This window comes from Polyodon spathula, chromosome 16 (genome assembly GCF_017654505.1).
Source record: "Polyodon spathula isolate WHYD16114869_AA chromosome 16, ASM1765450v1, whole genome shotgun sequence".
Classification (NCBI taxonomy): domain Eukaryota; kingdom Metazoa; phylum Chordata; class Actinopteri; order Acipenseriformes; family Polyodontidae; genus Polyodon; species Polyodon spathula.
Window position 1 is genome coordinate 22,264,182 of NC_054549.1, and position 22,769 is coordinate 22,286,950.

The 22,769-nt window shown below is 39.9% G+C and overlaps 1 protein-coding gene across 2 annotated transcripts in view; it reads left to right on the top strand.

Annotated features, from left to right (window-relative positions):
• Nucleotides 1–247: 247 nt before the first annotated feature.
• The window catches only part of LOC121328498 (synapsin-1-like), a 58,466-nt gene continuing 35,944 nt past the window's right edge, over nucleotides 248–22,769 (top strand). For both annotated transcript variants that reach the window (XM_041273182.1, XM_041273183.1), the window contains exons 1-5: nucleotides 248–1,087; nucleotides 15,709–15,766; nucleotides 16,411–16,502; nucleotides 17,514–17,670; nucleotides 19,183–19,272. In XM_041273182.1, coding sequence (XP_041129116.1) covers nucleotides 786–1,087; nucleotides 15,709–15,766; nucleotides 16,411–16,502; nucleotides 17,514–17,670; nucleotides 19,183–19,272 — 699 coding nt within the window. In that variant the 5' untranslated portion in view covers nucleotides 248–785. The remainder of the gene's footprint in view (nucleotides 1,088–15,708; nucleotides 15,767–16,410; nucleotides 16,503–17,513; nucleotides 17,671–19,182; nucleotides 19,273–22,769) is intronic.

Sequence of the window (22,769 nt, forward strand, 5' to 3'; positions counted from 1 at the left end):
TGAGGGCTGGCTTTGGACCCTCCCGTGTGTCTCGGCTTTGTGATGATCCAGTCCCCCAGAGCTTTGGGTCGTTCCATTACAGATAGTGTAGAAAATTAGGGGGGGGACGGGGAGGGGGGTACTGAATTGTACTGAAGAATGCCCAGGGGAAAAAGCCTCCCCTCTCCCTCCCTCCCTCCCTCCCTCCCTCCGTCCCTCTCTCTCTCTCTCTCTCTCTCTCTCTCTCTCTCTCTCTCTCTCACAAATCATTTGCAACTAACCAGCAACGTAGGTAGACAGTGAGATAGAAACGGACTAGACTATATTAAAATATACGTGTCGTTACCTTTTTTTATATTTTTTCCCCAAACTTTTTTCTTTTTTTGCCAAGGAAGTAATATACCTGGGCACTTGGCTGCAGTTTGAAAAATAGGGAAATATTTCAAATATTGAAATATATATTATTATTACTATTTTCAAAAAAGCAGGGAGGGAGAAAGAACAAATAGAAAACAGGAAAAGCACTAGAGAAAAAATAAATTGCGACGGAATAACTGACGTTTGGTTGGTGAAGAATGCGTTTTGAAAAGGGAACGGAGGTGCTTGTATGTTTATAGGTTCTCTGTCTCTCTCTATTTCCTCCAAACCAAAGACAGAATCGTGCCGTGTTTTTGCTTTCCAGCAAACGAGCAAGGTCGCTGCTCGATTCCTTGTGCGCACCCGACAAGCTAATAATACAGTTCTATTGCACCTTGCATATTCACTGATAACACTTTTGCGTTAACTTCCTCCGTCCGACCTCAAAAATGAATTACCTCCGTCGACGGCTCTCGGACAGCAGCTTCATGTCCAACCTGCCCAACGGTTACATGAGTGACTTGCAGCGGCCGGACCCTCCACAGCCCAGCCCGGCAGTGTCGCCCGGGCCCCCAGAGCGCCGTCAGTCGACGAGTCAATCCGCCGGAGCCGGCTTCTTTTCTTCCATCTCCAACGCTGTCAAGCAGACCACCGCGGCGGCAGCGGCAACGTTGAGCGAAGCTGCTATTGGTGGCACCGGTCCAGCCCGCAGCAAGATACTGCTCGCCATCGATGACCAACAGACCGACTGGTAAGAGCTTATTTTACGTGCTTTATTTATTATTATAATTAACAACAACAATGATAATAATAATAATAACCATTTTAAAAATAAAGCACTGGTTTTATTTTTGGTTGGTTGTTTTCACAAATAAATAAATAAAACTGGTGATTTACAGAGTCGAAACGCTCTGTATTAATATTACGACATTTGAAAAATAAAATATATATTCCGTTATCCCTCCCACCCCCACCACCCTTAACGGGGATTATAGTGGAGTCGTCCAGTCTCTGTCCACACCTATTGAAAACTATACCATGGGTAAGGATATCAGTTGTACGGCTTTACTGAAATTAGGCAATACCGTATTACTAATTACTGAATTGCGCATCATGTGGGTCTCGTTTTGTATAAACAGTTGCATGCTATTGATATTCAGATACCTGTTAATCGATGTTTTGCATAATGTTCGATACAGTTGCAGAGGTCAAATACAGAATTTCACAACCTGCACTACTGCCATTACCAGCAATAGCCAGACTGGAGCTTGTAGATTCATCTCACACGAGCTGATTTCAAAGAGGGGGAGGGGAACGCCCCTGAGCTACAAAATGCAGTGGGGGAGGTCAAACAAACTGGACCGTCAACAGAGGCCTTTCTGATGAAGTGTACTTGAGAATTTACAGAGGCGTTATATTAATAATTCCAAGCATAACCGCGAGACAAAGTACAGACTTAGACATTGAATTATGTTATTTGTGTATGTCATTGACAATCGACCAGGAACTCAAAATATGTATTTTTTTATTTTTTAGAAGGCTTAGTGCAAGTGTGTCCAATCGTGGTCCCAAAGGGCTATTCCACTCCAGGTTTAACATGTCACATTAGATGATGAACTACTTCAAGGTCTGAATCGTTTAATTTGGAATTTAAAATGAATGGCGACTATATATATATATATATATATATATATATATATATATATATATATATATATATATACACACACACACACACACACACACACACACACACACACACACACGTATATATACATACATCGAGCATCAAAAGAAACTTAGCACTATTATAACACATTTATTTTCGAAAAAAAAGGTATGTAAATGACGGACACTGATGAAATGTTTTTGGTTTCTTTTTAATCATTTCATCATTCATCCTTGCTCATGACACGCTGGAGTGACTGTGACTGAAGCATAAGCACTTAATCGCCTAATTAGTGATAGAGTTGATTGGACCCTGGATACGGAGTGATTTCAGCTGCTGAATTGCAAGCTTGAATAAAAGCAATAAAGAAAATCACAGAAAAAAAAAAAAAAAAAAAAACAATATGCCACGTCTGTCAAGAGGGCGGCGCCTTCGTGCGATCGGCCTGTTGGAGGCAGGACTGGGGCAGCGGACTGTAACACGTCTTCTTGGGTGCTCACAGCCAGCAATTTTAAACCTGGCGAGACGGTATAACCAGACCCACTCTGTCAATGACAGGCCACCAACCGGGAAACCAAGAGTCGCAACACCTGCCCAAGATCGACAGATCATTCTGCAGCACCTTTGTGATGTCAATTGATAATCAGCACAATAGAAAGTCACTGCACTTGCTCTAAAACAGTTTGTCATTTTTAGATCACACACATATATATATATATATATATATATATATATATATATATATATATATATATATAGATAGATAGATAGACAGATAGATAGATAGATAGATATAGTACCAGTAGTAAAACTGCCACTTGTGTTGGATTAACTGAAAAAAAAAGAAACAGTGCAATTATTTGAAGGTCATTTGTTTTTATTCGGTCAGGGTTCCCAGAATCAGAGTAGACATGAATTAATAATGTAATGAACAAGAAAACTGCTTGCAGTGTGATACAAAGATGAAAACCATTCATTCTTTTATTAGAAGTGGAATACTATATTTTGCTAAATCAAAAAATATGCCACTGTATAGTAGGAGCTCTGAGCTGAAAGGGTGTTCCCTCCACTCCATGGCAGCTTGAGGCATGGAGACCAAACTGCTCCCTCCCTTATCCCCCAAGAGATAGGGGGCTTTCTTCACTCCAGGGCAGGCTTGAGGCATGGAAACTGAACTGCTCCCTCCCTCCCTCGCCCCCCTAAGAGAAAGGGTACTCCCTCCAGTCCAGGTTATCATTATTATGTGAAGGATATGTACAGTACGGTCCAGACACTGTGTGACAATCACAGTCAATGGCACAGCTGTTGATAATGCCACTGAATAAGTATAGTCTGCTAGAGCCTCACTAAAAACCCCTACACATCAGAGATTGTTGATACATGCTGCATAATTAATTCTCTCATCCAGCCGAGGAAGCAGGCTGAATATTGATTGGACTTATTTCTGCAAACTCACTATAACCAGCTTAGAATGCAATCTGCCTAAGAACATAAGAACATGAGAAAGTTTACAAACGAGAGGAGGCCATTCGGCCCAGCTTGCTCGTTTGGTTGTTAGTAGCTTATTGATTCCAGAATCTCATCGAGCAGCTTCTTGAAAGATCCCAGGGTGTCAGCTTCAACAACATTACTGGGGAGTTGGTTCCAGACCCTCACAATTCTCTGTGTAAAAAAGTGCCTCCTGTTTTCTGTTCTGAATGCCCCTTTATCTAATCTCCATTTGTGACCCCTGGTCCTTGTTTCTTTTTTCAGGTTGAAAATGTCGTCTACAAATTTAGCAAGTTTGAGTACTATACCAGAATCTAAATCATTACTGTAGATTAGGAATAGCAGAGGACCTAATACTGATCCCTGTGGTGCTCCACTGGTTACCTCACTCCATTTTGAGTTTGTCTGGAGAATCCTAAGTGCCAGGACTGACCAGCCTTCCACATTCCATTCAAATCTTGTGACATTTTAGCCTTTCAACTCGTAGAGTAGGTTTGGCTGGCAGAGTTGAAAGGTCACAGTGTCACGTGATTTAAACGGAATGTGGAGAGTTGTTCCAGTTCCTGCAGACAAGCTCAGGTCCAGGTAAAGGCAGATTCTGCAACCCTGAGCCTTAACTTCCTTGTTCTGCGTCTTTGGGGCGAGACGTTGTTGTAAGTGACTCTGCAGCTGATGCATAGTTCACACACCCTAGTCTCTGTAAGTCGCCTTGGATAAAGGCGTCTGCTAAACAAACAATAATAATGATTATAAGTTGCACTATGTTTTAAAGAAGGAAAATTCAGTTTACCTACCAGAGCATGGGAGAGAAACTCTTAGATGTAGTCCATGATAAATGGAATCAAATTGGCTTATCAATTTTTTCCATTTGGTACCTTTCTGCATATATCTGTAGATCCGCTCAGCTGATTGTCATGAAACTTGGCATTAACATTTTGTAGCATAAGTTATTGATTTCGTGGTCAAAGACCCAATCCCACCCACCCACCCCAGAGTACGACTGGGCATACATAAATAACTTTATGATTACAGGGTGTGGGGTGGGGGGGGGTCTGTCTATCTGTCTGTTTTCCCATCCGAACGTATGTATTTACAATAATAATGTCAGCAACACCCATCCCCCATCGCCACGACAGACAGATAGACAGACACCACCCTATATCACCAGAATCTGATACTCTCAAAAACTATGTTAATATCAAGTTTCATGACAGCTGTATAAGCCCTTCTCAAGAGATATGGAAATATATAGGGAAGTCTACACATTTTTGAACAAGAGTGCTCTCAATGCATTATACAACGCAGGTTGCTTTTACAGTATATAGCGCTCTTTAAGCAGAGCATCCCGGGATGCTGTACAATATCAAAAGAGCCACTGGCCGCTCAATCCAGCTCAGAAACATCCTGAAACAAATCTGTTTTTAAAATTGATTTAAAAGATTCGACTGTGCCAGCATTATTGATAAGACTCGGGACGGAGTTCCAAAGGCAGGCAGCCTAACAACTGAAGCTTTTTCACAACTAGAAACTACCAAGGCATTCGCTGATCTCAAGGCAGGACTAGGAGCATAATGTTCCAACAATTCCTGTAAATATTAAAACCCAAAACCATGAAAGGCCTTATAAGCAGTGAGCAAATCCCAAAATGCAGCTAAGAACCAGGGTCATGTGTTGTGTGAATGATGTGTGTCAGTAAGCATTCTGGCTGAACCGATGTAATTTAGAAGAAAAAAAAAAAAACAGACAGGCCAGCAAACAAAGCATTAGATAATCTAACTAAGAAATTACAAAAGCATGACGCAGCATGTCAGCACCTGTCCGATATCCCACGGGGAAACCGGTCGCTGGTCACGCCATTGCTTTGCATACAGAACCTTTTGTAGTGTCACTTGGCAAAAAAAAAAGAAAAGTTTTCTCCGACTACCGCGTTGCAGAAGCGAATCTCTGAGTCAGGCAATGCTGGTGGAGGACGTGACCAAGCCACTCTCTCATTGCGTCTCCTCTCTCCTCCCCCCTTCCCCTGCTATGTCACAACCGATTGCTGCAGGCACCGACACAGTGTAACCGAGCAGCAGACAATCAGGATTGAAAAAAAAAAAAAAATTACAGAGAGAGTGGTGAAATGCAGCCACCATGAATACTGATAAGACTGTATAACTTCCATTCGGTCAGTGCAGGTTAGATCCTTATAAAAGCAGAATTCCAACAACTTATTCACTGAACCGGTCGGAAATTAGCTAATTCTAATTAGCTTACAAAAGCTTACAAACAGTGGCAGGCAAGAGATCTGGTTGCGCAAGATATTTATTCTATTGAGAACAGCTGAAGGTGTTTACTGGTGGCAGGGATAGAGAGAGAGAGAGAGAAGAAAACATGCTGAAATAATTTAGTTTTAAATTAAAATAAGATTGTATTATCTACGAGTCCTACAACAGTGTGAAGCCTACAATGCGTCAGATTAGTTTGTACTGTATTGCATGTACAAACACATTAATGTTATTTCAATATACCCTATTATGTATTAGGCTATTTTTTTTCTTTACCAGAAAACTAATCAATTGAAAATTAATTAATTAATGGTGCCAAATATATATATATATATATATATATATATATATATATATATATATATATATATATATATATATATATATATATATTATAAAATTAAAAGTCAGCGCCATCTAGGCACTTTGCAAAGCTTCCTTTATTTTTGCTGGTGATACACTAGCTGTGCACTGGATGGCGCTGGTGCATACCAATATAAAGATACTTTGGCTTATCTAGCCTACATTACACAGGTCACTAGCAGGCAGCTAGAACTAGACTTAACAAAAAGAAAACAAAGTATTTTAGTATGTATTAGTAGGTATTCCAAAAATGATCAAATGTCAAATTTACATATTTCATGGTAAGTGAGACAATGAAATATTCAAATTACTAATCACCCTTGGTATTGAGTCCTTCACTTTTGCTGGAACAGGACTAATACTAATTACAGTAATGGTGACAGTCACTGCTTGTCCCTGCAGCCTTAAATCACTTTACAAAGGGGAGAAATCTCTCCTCCCCCCTACTTTCAAGAGGAAGTGCTGCCATCAGCAAGCAATTAATCACAACTGTCTTCAGAACAAGGGCAAAACCAACGTGTGTATGTGGGGGGGGGGGAGACAGTAAATCAAAAACTCAATCCACAACTATGAAAAACAGACACATTATTCCATAGTGCTACACAAGGTAATTTACTGCGTTTGTAGAACTTTGTCAAGTCGGGTCTTAAAGGATCCCAGTGATTCAGCATCAACAACATGACTAGGTAACCCATTCCATCCCCTCCCCACTCTCTGTGTGAAGAAGTGTCTCCTTCAGCAACATGACTAGGTAACCCATTCCATCCCCTCTCCACTCTCTGTGTGAAGAAGTGTCTCCTTCAGCAACATGACTAGGTAACCCATTCCATCCCCTCTCCACTCTCTGTGTGAAGAAGTGTCTCCTTCAGCAACATGACTAGGTAACCCAATCCATCCCCTCGCCACTCCTGAGTCTGTCATCACTTAATTTCCAACTGTGTCAATTTAGGATTTTAAAAAGACTTCAATCAAGTTCAATTCTTTGATCTATGCAGGATACATTTAATAACCTCAATCCTCACAACTCATTCCTTTAAGTCCTTACACTGGTTCGTTGGAAATGTAGAGAATATATTATTAATCTCTACAGCTGACCTCTTCGGAAACATCACCTCCTCAGTAATGCAAATGAATCTGTACAGTTGGACTGGGCCATAGTTTCAAATCAGTTGTGGATATGATAAGGTTGTATAATGCACTGGTGAGACCGCACTTGGAACACTGTGTTCAGTTCTGGTCACGACGGCACCAAAGAGACAGTGTGACCCTGGAGAGAGTCCAGAGAAGAGCAACCAGACTAATCCCAGGAGGGCTTAAAGGAATGAGCTACGAAGAGAAGCTGAAAGAACTGAATCTATTTAACCTGGAACAAAGGGAATTGACTGAATTCTTTAATATCTTAAAAGGAGTTGACGAAGGTAACCCTAACCAATACTTGAAGTGCAGCACAGAAACCAGAACCAGAGGACACAGAGCTGGAAATTAAGTGGAGACAGACTCTGGACAGAGGGAAGGAGACACCTCTTCACACAGAGAGTGGTGAGGGGATGGAATGAGTTACCTAGTCACGTTGATGCTGAATCACTGGGTTCCTTTAAGACCTAACTCTAATTTTTTAGACCTATCAGCTACTGGAAACCGGATGAGCTGTGAAGAGCTGAATGGCCTCCTGTCGTTCGTGGATGATGTTCTGTTGTTTATTGAGGCTGGATGTTACTGACTCACTGATTTAGTTTTTGTGGATGAGTCCAGAATTATTCGCTCAAAAAAAACAATCAGTCAGCTTAATACTAACACTTTATTAAAACATGAAAATCAACAAGGAATGTGAAAAGGCATCTCATGCATAATTATCAATTTTGAGTATGACAGAGTGTGCAGTCCTCATTCCTCTATCCAAGCCTTTTTATACCCAAACTGAAGTGACATCATTCTTTAACAAGCCCTTCTTTTGTAACTGTTTTCCAATGTAACTTGGTACCATCTTAGTCCTTCTAGTAACAATTCATGCATTTGACACACACACACACACACACAGCTGTTAAAATAATCAAATCTCTTCAGCCCAGAAAAAATAAGAAAAATATGGGACTTGATTGGAGTCTTTCAAATCATAAATGGTCTAGATAAAGTGAACCCAAGACACAACTTCAAATTAAACAGAGAAGAACACAAGGGCAGAAATGGAAGCTGAGTAGAGTCTAGAACAGAAGACAGGAAGCACTTTTTTACACAGAGTTATAAATGCATGGAATAGCAGACCAGGTGAAGTAGTAGGATCTAAAACACTGGGAGCATTTAAAAAAAGATTCTGTGCTTTTAAGTTAGTTTTCTCCTCCAGTAGGGGAGAATGGTGCGCTAACAAGAGATGAGCCAGATGGCATTTTCTCATTTCCAAACCTTTCTCTTTTCATAATAAGATATGTTGCTTCCAACGCAAAGTCATCCTCCATATAACACACAGAAATATCACTATCTTCCACCAGCTTGCCTTTACATTGAGAACTCACACAATTCAAATAGGAGGAAAAGAAAATGCACAGGCTGCCATAGCAACACACCAAACAAAAACAGGAAAATATTACAAAATATTTTTTATTCTAAACATCATTTCTTTACAAAGGACAAGGTGACCCAATTAACTCTGGATGAGAATAGCACGCACCTGATTAAAAAGGGCTTTGTGCAAGACCATTAAAATCTCTCAGCTCGTGACATTTACAGCCTTTTATTTTGCCGAGATGAAAAGATGGATTGTCAGCAAAAGAAAATATCTTGCTCCGGGCTGTACTTACATGCCTAATACCATTTGGAAGTGACTTTGATTTAAACCAGCTGGCTTGGACCTCTCCCTGACTCCCTGCTTCGCTGGGCTTAAATGCACACTTGATTTTAATTTCCTTGTATTGCATGGAGTTCTGAATAACAGCCACTAGTTTGACTGATAAAATACACAGTGGAATTTTCTAACCTTATAAAATGTTATTAAACTTCTTGGAAAATCATAATGCATTTCAGCACAGAACTAGGAGTGCATTGGACATCGGACATTGGACAATTATCTTGCCAATGTGGTGAGGCTACTATATAAACAAACACAATGCTTGCACACATCAAGGGATGGAAATAACACTCCTGTTGCTTAGCAGTTTCACCCATTCCCCAGGTCAGCTTGATTGATTAGTCCAAGTGTGTATAGGTAACAAGCTCAGGTATGTCTTATTAAACTCATAGTAAAACCAACTGCTATGCAACGGGAATCTTATTTCGTTCCCATTTGTATTGTCCAAAGAAGAAATGTGTGGGGCATTTACTGTTCGTCATTCTACCCAAAATGTTGCATTAGTGACGCAAAAATGAATACCATTAATACCACTTTCTGGAGCATTTTTATCTGGCTAAGTCTAAATGTAACAGTTCATTTTGCAAATACAGCCCTTCAAATATTTTTATGAAGCCTCAATAGAAAATAAGAATTCGAAGCCTAAAAATGATCCATTTCTTGGTGTTTTTTCCTCCCCTCAGTGATAATAAAGTGGCTCCATTTTCATAGCTGGCGTGACATTTCCCTGCTCTGATTACAGGAACACGTCTTGCTTGACTGGAAATATATGTTGTATCTACGGCTGTCATTTTACACCTCTGAAAGACTAACAACTTTTTGAAAGGTAGAATGTCGGTTTAGAATGTATAAAAGCACATGCATGCAGCTTATTTCAAAGAGAAATGAACTTGGTACTTTGGTTAAAAAGAGAGACAATTGTGGAAATATACCGTAGAGTAGCTCCATTCGTTGTTAATTTCTGTACAGTGCAGAAGCAGATAGCTTGAGATTCAATTTTTGCTGTAGAATGTGTTTTTTTTTTTTTCAAAACTCTGCTTTTAAAAGCTTACAGTGTACCATTTAAATGACTTTTTTAGTGGAGATTGTACTGTAACAGAAGGACAATGCAAACGGTGTGCTCAACAAGGCACTTTAGGGCAGTCTGACGTGGTCTGCACGGGCCGTGTGAGAAGCCTGTTGTTGCCTATGATTATACAGGAGTTGTGCATAGATGAGGTGGATGGGTGTAGGTTAGAATGCGCTGGAGAGAGAGAGAGAGAGAGAGAGAGAGAGAGAGAGAGAGAGAGAGAGAGAGAGAGAGACCCACCCCTAATAGCAACCGTGAATACATAAATTGCGCTTGTTCAGTATTAAATGATTATTATGATAATTAAAAGTACTACATATTACACACAGGACGGGTGGCATGCTCGTGTCTGTATGTATAATATGTACACAAATAGACATCAAGGACAAGGGTGTTACATCCATCACCTCTGCTGTATATTTTGCAAATGGCTCTCTCTCTCACTCCCCTGCAGCTTAGCCTGTCCCCTCCATCTATCGTCACGTTGCCATGGACACAATTGCCGAGCTGTGAGCCTCTTTTTGGCTCCCAGTGGGGGCTTTTGGAAGCTTTAAGGTGGAATTGAAGGATTTCGCCATCCGACCGATTCTTAAGGTGGAAATTTAAAATGAACTGTTCAGACACACACACATACAAAACGAGTTTTGTAGTGTTTTGATTTTGAAAGGGTTTTAGTTGATTTCTTTATATTATAAGGCACAGGTTTTTATGTATTCACAATCTTGATTTTGAGCTTATTTGAACAGGGATGGAAATAAGACTCCCATTACAAACCAGTTTGATTCATTTCTCCTACTGTGTCTTGCCTTCACCTGCCCTTCGAATCACATTACTGAACCCTAGGCTCATGCACTATTGTGCTACTAATATGTCGTTGTAGATATACTTGTTGCATCCTAGTTCATATTTTATTCTAGCAGTATTATTTACACACTGTAAACTACACTGCATTTAAGTACAAATTTTGCATTGCAACCCTGCACTGTTATTTAAAATCTATTCTCTTAGCTCTTATTAGCTTTTTTTTTTTTTTTAGCATTATCACTGTCCTACCTTTAAAGGAGTGCTGACCATCTTTAAAATCCATTCTCTCACCTCTTATTAGCTTTATTAACAGTATCACTGGTCCCTCCCTTTAAAAGAGCGCTGACCATCTTTAAAATATAATAACTTCACTAACATAATCACTGGTCACCTTTTTCAAATTATCTTCAACAGAAAAAAAAAGAAGTTCGCTAGTACCCGTGGTTAATATTTTGCTATCCATTAACGAAAAAAAAAACATGTTTTATAACAAGAGACAAGGGTTTTAATGAGGTGTTGAAAGCTCTAATTTACTTCTGTCTGTGTTTGATAAATACGAGAGTGTCATAATGGTTTAATGAAATGGATCCTTTTTCATCTATATTTAATGCGGGAGAGAAATATTCAATACTAAAAGTCATATTTAATTTGGGGATGTTGGTACAACTTTTACTGTGGGGCACTCCATCAATCTGATAATCCAGCACTGTTATTAAAATTAATCTGAGCTACCATGTGTAAGGCATGGATTACTCACCCACCAGGAGATTGTGAGCGGTGTTCATTCATGCAGCAATACACGCCTTATACATGTGATCATGTGTTACAAAAGAACATGGAATGAACACGGGTAATTAAATCCACATGAATTAACAGGGGCTGAATTCAAAACGACTTCAGAACTCAGAGGAAGTGCATTCAGGTGTTATTCCTGCGGGATTCAACTGGAAATCATTAGGACATTGCGGCCTTTATTTTGTTATTGCAATAACCACTCTGGAAGTTGCTGGTCAACTCTGGAGATATAAACACTTAATACCAGGGGTTAGGAGTTCAGCTGGTCTCTGGGGTTGCGAATCAATTACAGCACAGCCGAAAAACACAGACAACGCAGAGGCAAGCTGAATCTCAATGAGTTGTCTAGATTAAGAGGATCGCAGCCCGTCCCTTGGCTCAGCAGCAGAAAGCAAGCTGTTCTGCGGCATGTTTGACAAAGGGATTTGATCTGCCTGGGTCGAAGTGGGGAAAGTGGTGGCAAGGCTCCAACCGTGGAATGGATGCCAGCAACATCCACACCCCCCTCATCTCCACGGCGGCAAATTAGAATTGATGAAAGTAATAAATGGAAATGCGATTGATGTTCTAGTGATACGGTTTTGCCCCTTGATTGGCATCCATCGTGATCAAAGTTGAGATATTTGGGAAACCGATCCCAGAGGAAGCCCCCAATAATGGGTCCCCCCCCGTCGCTTGCTTTAAATCAACCCTCAAGACCCACCTGTTCTCTCTTGCTCTCCATGCTCTTTAAGCCTGATATCGGCTGTTAGCTGCTGTGTTGCTGCTGCTTCATGTATTGTGCTACTATCATGTATTCTGCACTTCCCACTGTATTTAATGTATTATGCATCTTTTTTTTTTTTTACTATATATCATGTATTATGCATTTCTCTGTATTTGAGGTATTATGGATTTTCTTCTTGTTACTGCATCTTGTAAAGCGCTTTGTGATGATGGTCATAGGTAAAAATATAGACACATATTATAGAACATGTATTTTTTTTTTCAAACAAATGGGGTCACCACAAGTGGTTGAAAATACAAAAATACAGATCGAATGACGCATAAATGCATGATGGAACTGTAATCGATCAATTATATGGTATGATTACAGTTACAATTAGGCAGGGGTGCCTGGTGAGGACCTGATGGATGTTACAGTGAGTCTTTCGCAAAGTAATGTCATTACAACAGCGTGGTTATTAGATCTTTTTTTCTGCACAGCAAGACAATTCACTTTTGAAAAGGGCAGAGCTGATTCTTGATTGAAGAGTACAGTCTGCTCTTTAGCCCTCAATCTGAATGTCACTGCTGCAAATCTGTCCTTTTATATTGGAACTCATAATAGGCAGAATGCATTGGGGGTGGGAGCTGTCCCAAACTGTCCTCGTGTACGTGGAGTCATAGGGTAACCCTACCTGCGAATGTAACATAGTTACAATGGAAGTTGTTTCAGGTTTAATGGAACCAGCACTAGGCGTACTTGCAGGACCTGTCTGGTATCACTTTCTTATTTTTACCATGTGTATCAAATCCTGTGTAGAGCCGATTTTACAGTCATTTTTCCTGCATGTTTAATATTTGCTTTGTCTTTAAACATCATCTTATTACTATATGGTTAAGTTCTATAATTGCCCATAATTAAGCAATGTGACAAAACGTCATCTACTTTATGACCCCCCCCCCCCCCTTGGACTTCTCTGTAGGTCTTTTCAACTACAGACTGTCATTTTTAATCTATAACTTTCCAAGCACTGGAATTCCCACTAGAAGCCAGAGAGTCATTCACCGGAGGCTAAGAAAACAAAAACACAATAAAGGAAACTGCTCCCGATACAAACTTTGAAAACGTTGTGGGAGCCATATATTATATATTGAAAAAATAATAATAAAATAACGGATGGAGCTGAAGTGAATTACTTGAGGTTGTAATTGCATCTCTCTGGTTCTGGTGAATTCTTCATAACGCACTTTGCTGTCGTGGTTTATGATGTCACCAGAACCCCTCGATGGAATTACAGCCTTGTAATTCAGAGAAGCCCATCTACTTTTCTGCAGTGTGTGTATTCTCTCTCATAATGCTGAACGGCATATTGAAGACTGAAGCTGTTTAAAAAAAAAGGCAAATTAGTAACTTAGAATGAGCAAAATTGTTACTTTGTGTGCAGATTAAATATACCCTAGGTTCCATCAATAGTAAATATTTCATTTTTCTCTTTCAGTGCCATTTTCAAGAATAGCGCTGCATCAAAAGGTGTTTTGCACCATTTCCCTCCGCAGCTTGTCCTACTCCACCTAAAACGTCCACTAACAACTACATCTCCCAGAATGCAATGTCTTCGGTTACTAGGAAACTACACAAGAAAAACCAACCTAACCAGCATTATCCAATCGCTGGCTAGCCGTGTTGTCTCTACAGCCAATCACAGTAAGAATAAGAACAATTCGAAGCTACACAGGTTGAAGCGTAAACACCCCAGCTCAGATACAAAGCCAATTAGATCCATCGTCTGAGGCAACCGCTAAAAAGAAGGTGCCTATAATATTAAACTGTTTTATAACGTATTAATGCATTTCCTTATTTTATGTATCTGTACGGCTTTATATTGAAGTTATAACACGTTCACTGGGTTTAAGAATGTAACATTTAAATATAAGTGGCGTAATTAATTTGTGTTAATGTGTGAGCCCTCGAAAAAAACGCGCTGAGCCGATAAAGAGCCTTGTAGAACACATTCGTGGTTGTACAGGAGTTAAAAGTAACATTGCAGTTAAAATGGAAGGCTCTTTTTTAATGCCTACCCCATTACCATTAAAGATTGTGCAGTATTTAGCTGGATTACTCATGGCTTCAAAGTAATGTTGCATTTTACCCCCTGAAAATACATTTTACTCTCTCAGTGTTCAAATTAGAGGGTAAGTTACCTACAGACCCCAAACCTTGTCTGATGCGCCGACTGTCTATGTTCCTCCCCTCCACTCCTCTCCTCCCCTCCTTTTCTGTTATCGTACACACTGTCTGTGCTGCAGTGTTGGTAGCCAGGCAATTAGTCTTAGCCTGAGTCTCAAGGGTGGTAACTGATTCTAAATCTGCGCGCTTTCTATTGTTAGCAGTGCGGTTTTACTGACAGGTGCTGTACACAGCAGTCCTGGGGGCGCGCCAGGCCTCTCTACGCATCACCCCTTGCGTTTCAGTAACTGGGTTTCGGTTGCTATAGAAACCACTGTTGACATCTTGAATTCCAGTAAGGCAGCAAAGGAACAAAACAAACAAAATAATAATAATAAAAGTGTTTTTTTTTTTTTTTTTTTTACAAGCAACGTTAACCAAGTACGTTATTATTTTATGGTTTTTAAAAGGATTCTGAAAGGAAATGTATTCTTGGTTGACATCAGCACAGACAGTCTCAAGTGATGGAGTCTGGTTTTATAAGCTGGCTTATACATAGCAAACAATACTATTTTAGTAGATCTTTTCTAGCTATCTCTTATAAAAGTTAGCCTAGCAAAGTGTCAAAGCACAGTGAAGTAAAGCACAGAGAGGTCTGGTAAAGCATAGGGAAGCATTGTAAAGCACAGAGAGGTGTGGTAAAGCATAGGCAAGCACTGTAAAGTACAGATAGGTCTGGTAAAGCATAGGGGAGCATTGTAAAGCACAGAGAGGTTTGGCAAAGCATAGAGAAGCACTGTAAAGCACAGAGAGGTATGGTAAAGCATAGGCAAGCACTGTAAAGCACAGAGAGGTATGGTAAAGCATAGGCAAGCACTGTAAAGTACAGATAGGTATGGTAAAGCATAGGCAAGCACTGTAAAGCAAAGAGAGGTCTGGTAAATCATAGGGAAGCATTGTAAAGCACAGAGAGGTATGGTAAAGCACAGGGAAGCATGGTAAAGCACAGAGAGGTATGGTAAAGCATATTAAAAAAAATACCACTGATGTAGAGGATAGCAATTACAAAGTAGGCATCTCAAAGCTTTAGCACAAAAAAGCGAAATGTAAAAACTTGTGCTAGGGTTGTACGTTGGCTTGTAAGATTTTGCTGCACTTTAATATTTAATCAGACGATTGCTAATTCTCAGTGATTTCTTCCAGGGCCAGATTCTTCAAAGGAAAGAAAGTCCACGGGGAATTCGATATCAAAGTGGAGCAGGTAAGAAGATCCAAAGATCAAATGAATTGCTAGGAACAGACAAATTAATAGAGACACCAGCTATAACATTGCTTCCAACCAAACAAGATCAGACGTCCGGTCAAGAGAGTTGTACACCCAGGATAATAGTAATCTTTACTTTTATATAGGGTGTGTGAACTATGTATCAGCTGCACAGTCACTTACGACAACGTGTCATCACCAAAGACACAGCACAAGCAGGTTAAGTGACTTGCTCAGGGTCACACAGTGAGGCAGTGGATGAGCTAGGATTTGAACCATGGACCTCCTGGTAACAAGCCCATTTCTTTAAAAGCTGGACCACCCAGCCTACAGGATGACAAATCGCTTACAGACCCTGCCCCGATGTGGGGCAGGACTAGCGCGTACTTTATGAGCAAGAGATTCTGGAACTTGGTTGCCATCAGTCAACTGGTTGCATCCAATCCCAGTTCAATTCTGGCCAATTTAGCTTTAGATAGGTGAAGTCGGCAGACAATTTGAAATTATATTAAACCACGATAGGCATACTTTGTGGAGGAATGTGAAAATGTGATCACTCCTTGGTTTTGATTCCAGAAGGTCCTCAGTGTATCTGATCAGTTCAGATCTAATTTCTGATGCCTAACTTTCTCTCCCCACAGGCTGAGTTTTCTGAAATTAACCTGGTGGCCCATGCTACTGGAAACTATAGTGTGGACATTGAAGCCATTAGAAATGGGACCAAAATTACCAAGTAAGTGCTTTGTACTTTATTATTGGTGTCGATCGGGCTGATTTACCGTTCACAGCTGCTTGGGTTTGTGATGCTTTTCTTTCAAAGTTTCAAAGTGTTTACTTCGGTCTTTAGTTAACCAAGTCCCAAGTCTTAAGACAGACCATTTTTCATCCAATCCTTTTCACACATCAATGCATAAAGTGGAATTAGCTGCTCAGGAGCTTCATTGTGTTGATTCAGATTAATTTAATTTAGGTGCTAATTGAACATGTCAAATTAATGACACTCATTTCAATTACAGAAATTAAAATCAAGACTGTAATTACATTCCCCCGTGAAGAATTCATGTTGAGTCTTTTTTTTTTAAAGGCGATTAGTTTTACTTCAAACAGAATACCTGAAAATTCAATCTTGATGCCTGTTGTTCAGTATGATATGAAATTGTATAAAGTATGGCAGGCAGTTAAAAATCAGAGCTGTAATCTGTCACTTACACATAATCACAATGTTATTATGCGTAGTTACAAGTGCTTGTCCAATTGTCACAAAGCATGCTAAGGACCTTCTTCAGCACACGTTACACAGCTGTGTAATCTTTTTGCATATACCCAGACAACCGATGAAACATGTTTGTGAATACCTGTAGCACAGACTATATACTGTATTACAATTTCAAAGGTATATGCAGCCTGTTTGTCTTTCTGCGTGCATTTTAGATTTGCATACATCTGGAGAACTGGTTTGCCAATTGGGACAAAACTTGCTAAGGACCATCTTTAGCACAGATTATATACTGTTTCATGATCTCGGGGCATGTGGAAGCTGTCTGTCTGACTGTCTTAGTAATTGAATATGTTACGCTAGGCTAAATTACACTGTCTCTTATGGTATTAGAGGTGGGAAAGCGCTTTCTAGAAGACACTCTTATGCTGGACTCAACTGTACTTGTTAACTTAGAACCTCTTGTCAATTCACTTCACAGTGGCCTGTGTCATTAATATGGGCAATATTTTTATTTCCTGTCTGTAGGTCTTTCCGACCGGACTTTGTGCTTGTCAGGCAGCACGCTTTCAGCATGGCAAAGAACGGAGACTTCCGGAATATCGTCATAGGGTTGCAGTACGCTGGGCTGCCCGGAGTCAACTCACTTCACTCTGTCTATAACTTCTGTGACAAGCCTTGGGTGGTGAGTCACATTACCTTCTATTACAAACAGACCAGGGCTTCATTCCAATTGTAATTAATAACTGTAATGTCTCCGTTCCACTGCCTGTCCCCAGGTCTAGCTGCGTCTGGGTGAGATGTGGCTGAGGGTGTTTGCATGGACCTCAGACAGCACAGTTTTGTATCTCACACTGAAAGTGCTGAAGAGACAAACTGTTTTGCTTTTCTGTTATTGCTTTGGGATGAAACCTCTTTGAGACTGCCGACAACTGTGCAAATAAAAACAGCCACAAATGTTTGTTCAGCTTCGTCCATCTTCCCTCGTTTGCATATCAATCAATCCCGCAATCCAATGTAACCTTTTACCGCTGCATTATGACCTTTGCTGCTTCACAACTACTTTCTGGATCAAAAGTCCACTGGAATGCAGCCTTCTTTAGCTACACCTCACTCAGAGGTTCCCACCCCATCTTCCAGTTCTGTTGCAGGATTTTTTTTGCCTCAAGGAAAGTTTTTTTTAAATAAACTTAGTTGTCGCCAATTATTATTTTCTCCCCAATTTAGTCGTGTCTAATTATTATTTAAGCTCGGCTCACCTCTACCACCCCTGCGCTGGCTCGGGAGCAGCGAAGACGAACACACGCCGTCCTCCGAAGCGTGTGCTGTCAGCTGTCCGCTTCTTTACACACTGCAGACTAACCATGCAGCCAAAACTCCTGTCACGTCGAGGCCGTCGAATGTCCGTTCGGGTGTCTGCGGCCGGTCTGATGTCCCCAGCGCCGCCGCGCCACTGACTCTGTGTGGGACACCTAGTTGGATCGGAAGGGAGGAGGCCCGTCGCGCACCGGTTAACACTGTATCGGACCCAAAACGACTGCGATCTCCAGGCTATAGTGCACATCCACATGGAGTGCTTTTACTGGATGTGTCACTCAGGAGCCCCTGTACTCACACTACATTTATTCAATAGAGTGGCTGGTTTTATCCTGTGTAAGAGAAGCAACGCAGTCGGAAACAAGTACAATGTTTTGACAAAATTGAAAGGTGTTCGTTAATTTGTGTTTATACATGAGCGTGATAGTGTGCATTTTTAAAATTATTATTCACCCTATATCTCTTATAATTTAGTGTGTAATCTTATTTAAGTATTGAGTGTAGTGCTTTCTTTTCTTATTTTGCAGAAATGCAAGCGCGGTGTCTTTGAAAAAGAGCTTTGTTTAACTTTAATATCTGTTTAACTTAAATTAGCATAATCATTTCTACCCTTGCTATCTCTGAATATTTGAATGGGAATTAATTGAGAGTTAAAAAAAGCTTACTACCTATATACACTTTTACATTTACAGTTCAACTTTTACACCAAAAAAAAAAAAACAACAACTTTCAGCTCAAGCGAAACACTGAAATGAATTGCAGCGTTTGACGAATTTTCGCTTCATGAACACCAGGTCTTGCAAACTGAGAGCTTTCTTTTGCACAGCTCCACCTAACAGCAGTGTGTGTGTGTGTGTGTGTGTGTGTGTGTGTGTTGCAGTTTTCTCAGATGACAAGACTGTACAAGAAGTTTGGTCACGAGGAGTTCCCGTTGATTGAGCAGGTCTACTACCCTAACCACAAGGAGATGGTAAGCTTGAGAGCTGGGCACAGCACAGAGAGAAACTACAGAATGCCATGGATCTCCTCCTAGTGGCTGATAGTTAATACAGACACCAGCCAGGGTTAGTGTCAATTCCTGTTTTTCAATTCCCATTCTCTTTTAATCCATTCCAACACACCGTTGATCAAACTTGCAACTCGTAGCATTCTGTTCAAACGAGCTTCTTACAGCATGGCGACAAATTCAATTGAAGTCGCAGTTTGTGTGTCAGTTGAATTGGGCTGCAAATGAAAGCAGATGAATCATTACAAGAATGATTATGTTTCTAAAATATCAATTCCAATCCATGTTCCTTTGAAGGACTCAGAATTGATTAATAGGGAATGGGAAATGGGTCAAGCAGACTGATTTCAATCATATCAGGTGTCCTCTATTGTTGTAAACATAGCCAGGTAAGAAACTGATTAATTTTGGATCCCTTTAAAAAGACACATCACACTACAGTATGCAGTAGTAAGACCTACAGAGGGCACATGACATTGACCCACATGCATCAGTCTATTTCATATCAGTTTGTCGTAATGCGTTCTCAGGGGGGCCTAGTCTTGCCAGCTCCAGATTTCGAATCAAATCAGAGCTGCATTAATGTGGAATTTGTTTTGCTCAAAAGAGCCAACTTCCCAGCATTTCGGTGTGTTTAAGATATCTCTGTCAAGGGAGCGCGTTTGAAAACAAACATTCTAGGTACTTCTAGGCTTTTGAAGCCATGGTAACTGAATTACATTATTTCTATTTAAAATCTATTAATTCTTTAAGGTCCTGGCCAATTTTCGCCTGTTTTCATGAAAACAAAAAAAAAACACCCAACAATCTCTGACTCAGCGTCTTTTGTTAACAATGAACGATGTACTTTTCCATTCTATTTAACCCTTCAGACCTCATGGTATTGAGTCTTAATCCATTTATTTTCCTTTATTCTTCTTGTGGATTTTTTTATGCTCTTAAAACAATATTTCACTGGATGTAAAAAAAAAAACAAACAGTGTTATTCTGCTTGATTGTTTTCAATCGATTTCAATCTTTATAATGCACATATCTTTCATTAGGGTTGATATAAAATAAAATCTACATATAATGAGAACACAAAGATAAGAAACTACATTAATCAATCAATCAATCAATCAATCTTTATTTTAAGTAGCGCCTTTCATAGTGGACCATCACAAAACCCTTTACAAGATATAGTAACAACAAGAAAATCCATACTACTTCAAATGCAGAGAAAGGCATAATACATGATATACAGTCAAAAACAATGCATAATACATTAAATACAGTGATGAATAAATTATATATTTAAAGTATCAACAAAATAATACTTTAAATTATTGGAAACATAATAATTAAGACTGATATTAAAAACCAAGAAATAGCATTGTAAAAACAAGATAGCCAATTCTCCTGATGCAGCTACAAACTATATTACCACTGCGCTGAAGATTTTAATGGATGTTTTGGAGGTCAAGTATGATAATTTGATCTAATTTTACTCCAAATAATGTTAAACCTATTAAAAAGTGCTTGACACAGTGTGCAGCAATAGTGAGAAGGTTGGAAAATGACAGAGTTAATTCAGTGTTTCAAGAACAGATGGGAAGGTGGAGAATCAGCTAACAGCAAGGTCGCGCAGCAGATTCCAAAGGCAGAGCAAGCCGGCTGGTATTTTTTTTTAAACAAAATTATCCAAGCCAGCATCTATTGATAGATTGTAGTTAACCTAATATCTCTTACCTGCACAGCTACTCTTAATGATTTCAAATGCACATATATGCAAATGCATATCGAAAGAGAGTCGGACAGACAGGCAAGCCAGCCTCCCTATATCATACGATTGTGATACAGCATATCAAATCTGTGCTAAAGATGGTCCTTAGCATGTTTCATCACATTTGGGCCAGCTTTTCTCTAGATTTATGCATAAAATGCATACAGAAAGACAGTCAGACAGCCAGCCAGCCAGCTTCCCTATATCATGGTACAATATATAATCTGTGCTACAAATCTCATCACTATCAGTTCTCTGGGTATATGCAGAAAGATTATGACGGCATTATACTGTATAACTTGTGCAAAACAAAGTTAGCATGTCTTGTGACATTTGGACAAGTGGTTCGCCTTTGTAAGCAAGCTATTTATAGCTCATACGGCTTTTCCAATAAAATTAGACACACACAAAAGATTCACCTTAGCCTGCCTCCACTATAGAGCTAACTAAGAACTGTGGAGCTGCAACTCAGACTATGATAAAGCCATAATTCTAGGGTTAGAATCATCTGCAAGGAGACACAATTTAGCAAGGGGCAGTATTTGTCCTGTACAAGTGCAACATCCTGCCTGTTGACACGATTTGCCAGGAGACGCCTTAACTCCAGTACAGACAGACAGACCAGTGTTACTGCAATGAGTCATTCAGTCTCCCTAACATTGTGATCAGCCTGGAATCTCATCAGTACAGAAACACACTCAAAATAGGGATGGAAATAATACTCCCATTGCGTAGCACTTTGATTCACTCCTGGTTTTTTAATAACACACACCTAAGCTTGTTACCAAGTACACTGTGACTAATTAAGCTTCTATTAAAACCTGGAATAGATGAAACTGCTATGCAACAGGAGTCTTATTTCCATTCCTGCAAATTACAAAATATTCAGCCTACCTGAGTTTCAGATTCTCCTCAACTTACAAGGCAAAGATCTTCAGAAAGCAAACACAATCCTAAGACTCACTGTTAGTTTTTCTCTCTCAGTTTACTCATGCTGATTTTTCTTGCTAATTGCTTAATTACTGCTGGTGTGTGTGAGACCTTCCCATTTACAGGGACAGGCACCTATTTGGAAGCTGCAGGACCCCAGCTTTTTCAATTTCTTTGTGGCAGTGTTGTCCGATGTTTCTTATACTTCATGTGATCTCCTGAATATTGCATCCTCTTTAAAGGTGTGCTGACAGATGCTTTAAAATACATTTTCTTCATTCTGTATTGTTTTCCAATGGTGATGCATCTGCACACCTGGCTTTCTATGTGAGTTGAAATCCATTGGGTATGCATGTGGGTTTGCATATTTCTTGAGAACCGCTGGGTCTAATTGCGATGAAATGAAAGATTTTCTTTAGCTAATAAATCTATAGGAATTTGAAGGTGTATAGAGGCCGTCTATATGTGATTCACACATTTATTCATGAATCTACCCCATGTCTCATGAAAGTTGCTGATAATATTTAGTTATTGAGGATATCATAATCTCTGATGCTTTGCAGGGTTTTTTTTTTTTATCAGGAGGCTGTGTGGTCTAGTGGTTAAAGAAACGGGCTTGCAACTAGGAGGTCCCCAGCTCACTGTGTGACCCTGAGCAGGTCGATTAACCTTCTTGTGCTGCATCTTTGGTAATGACACGTTGTCTTAAGTGACTCTGCAGTTGATGTATAGTTCACACACCCTACATAAAAGTAAAGATTATAATTAT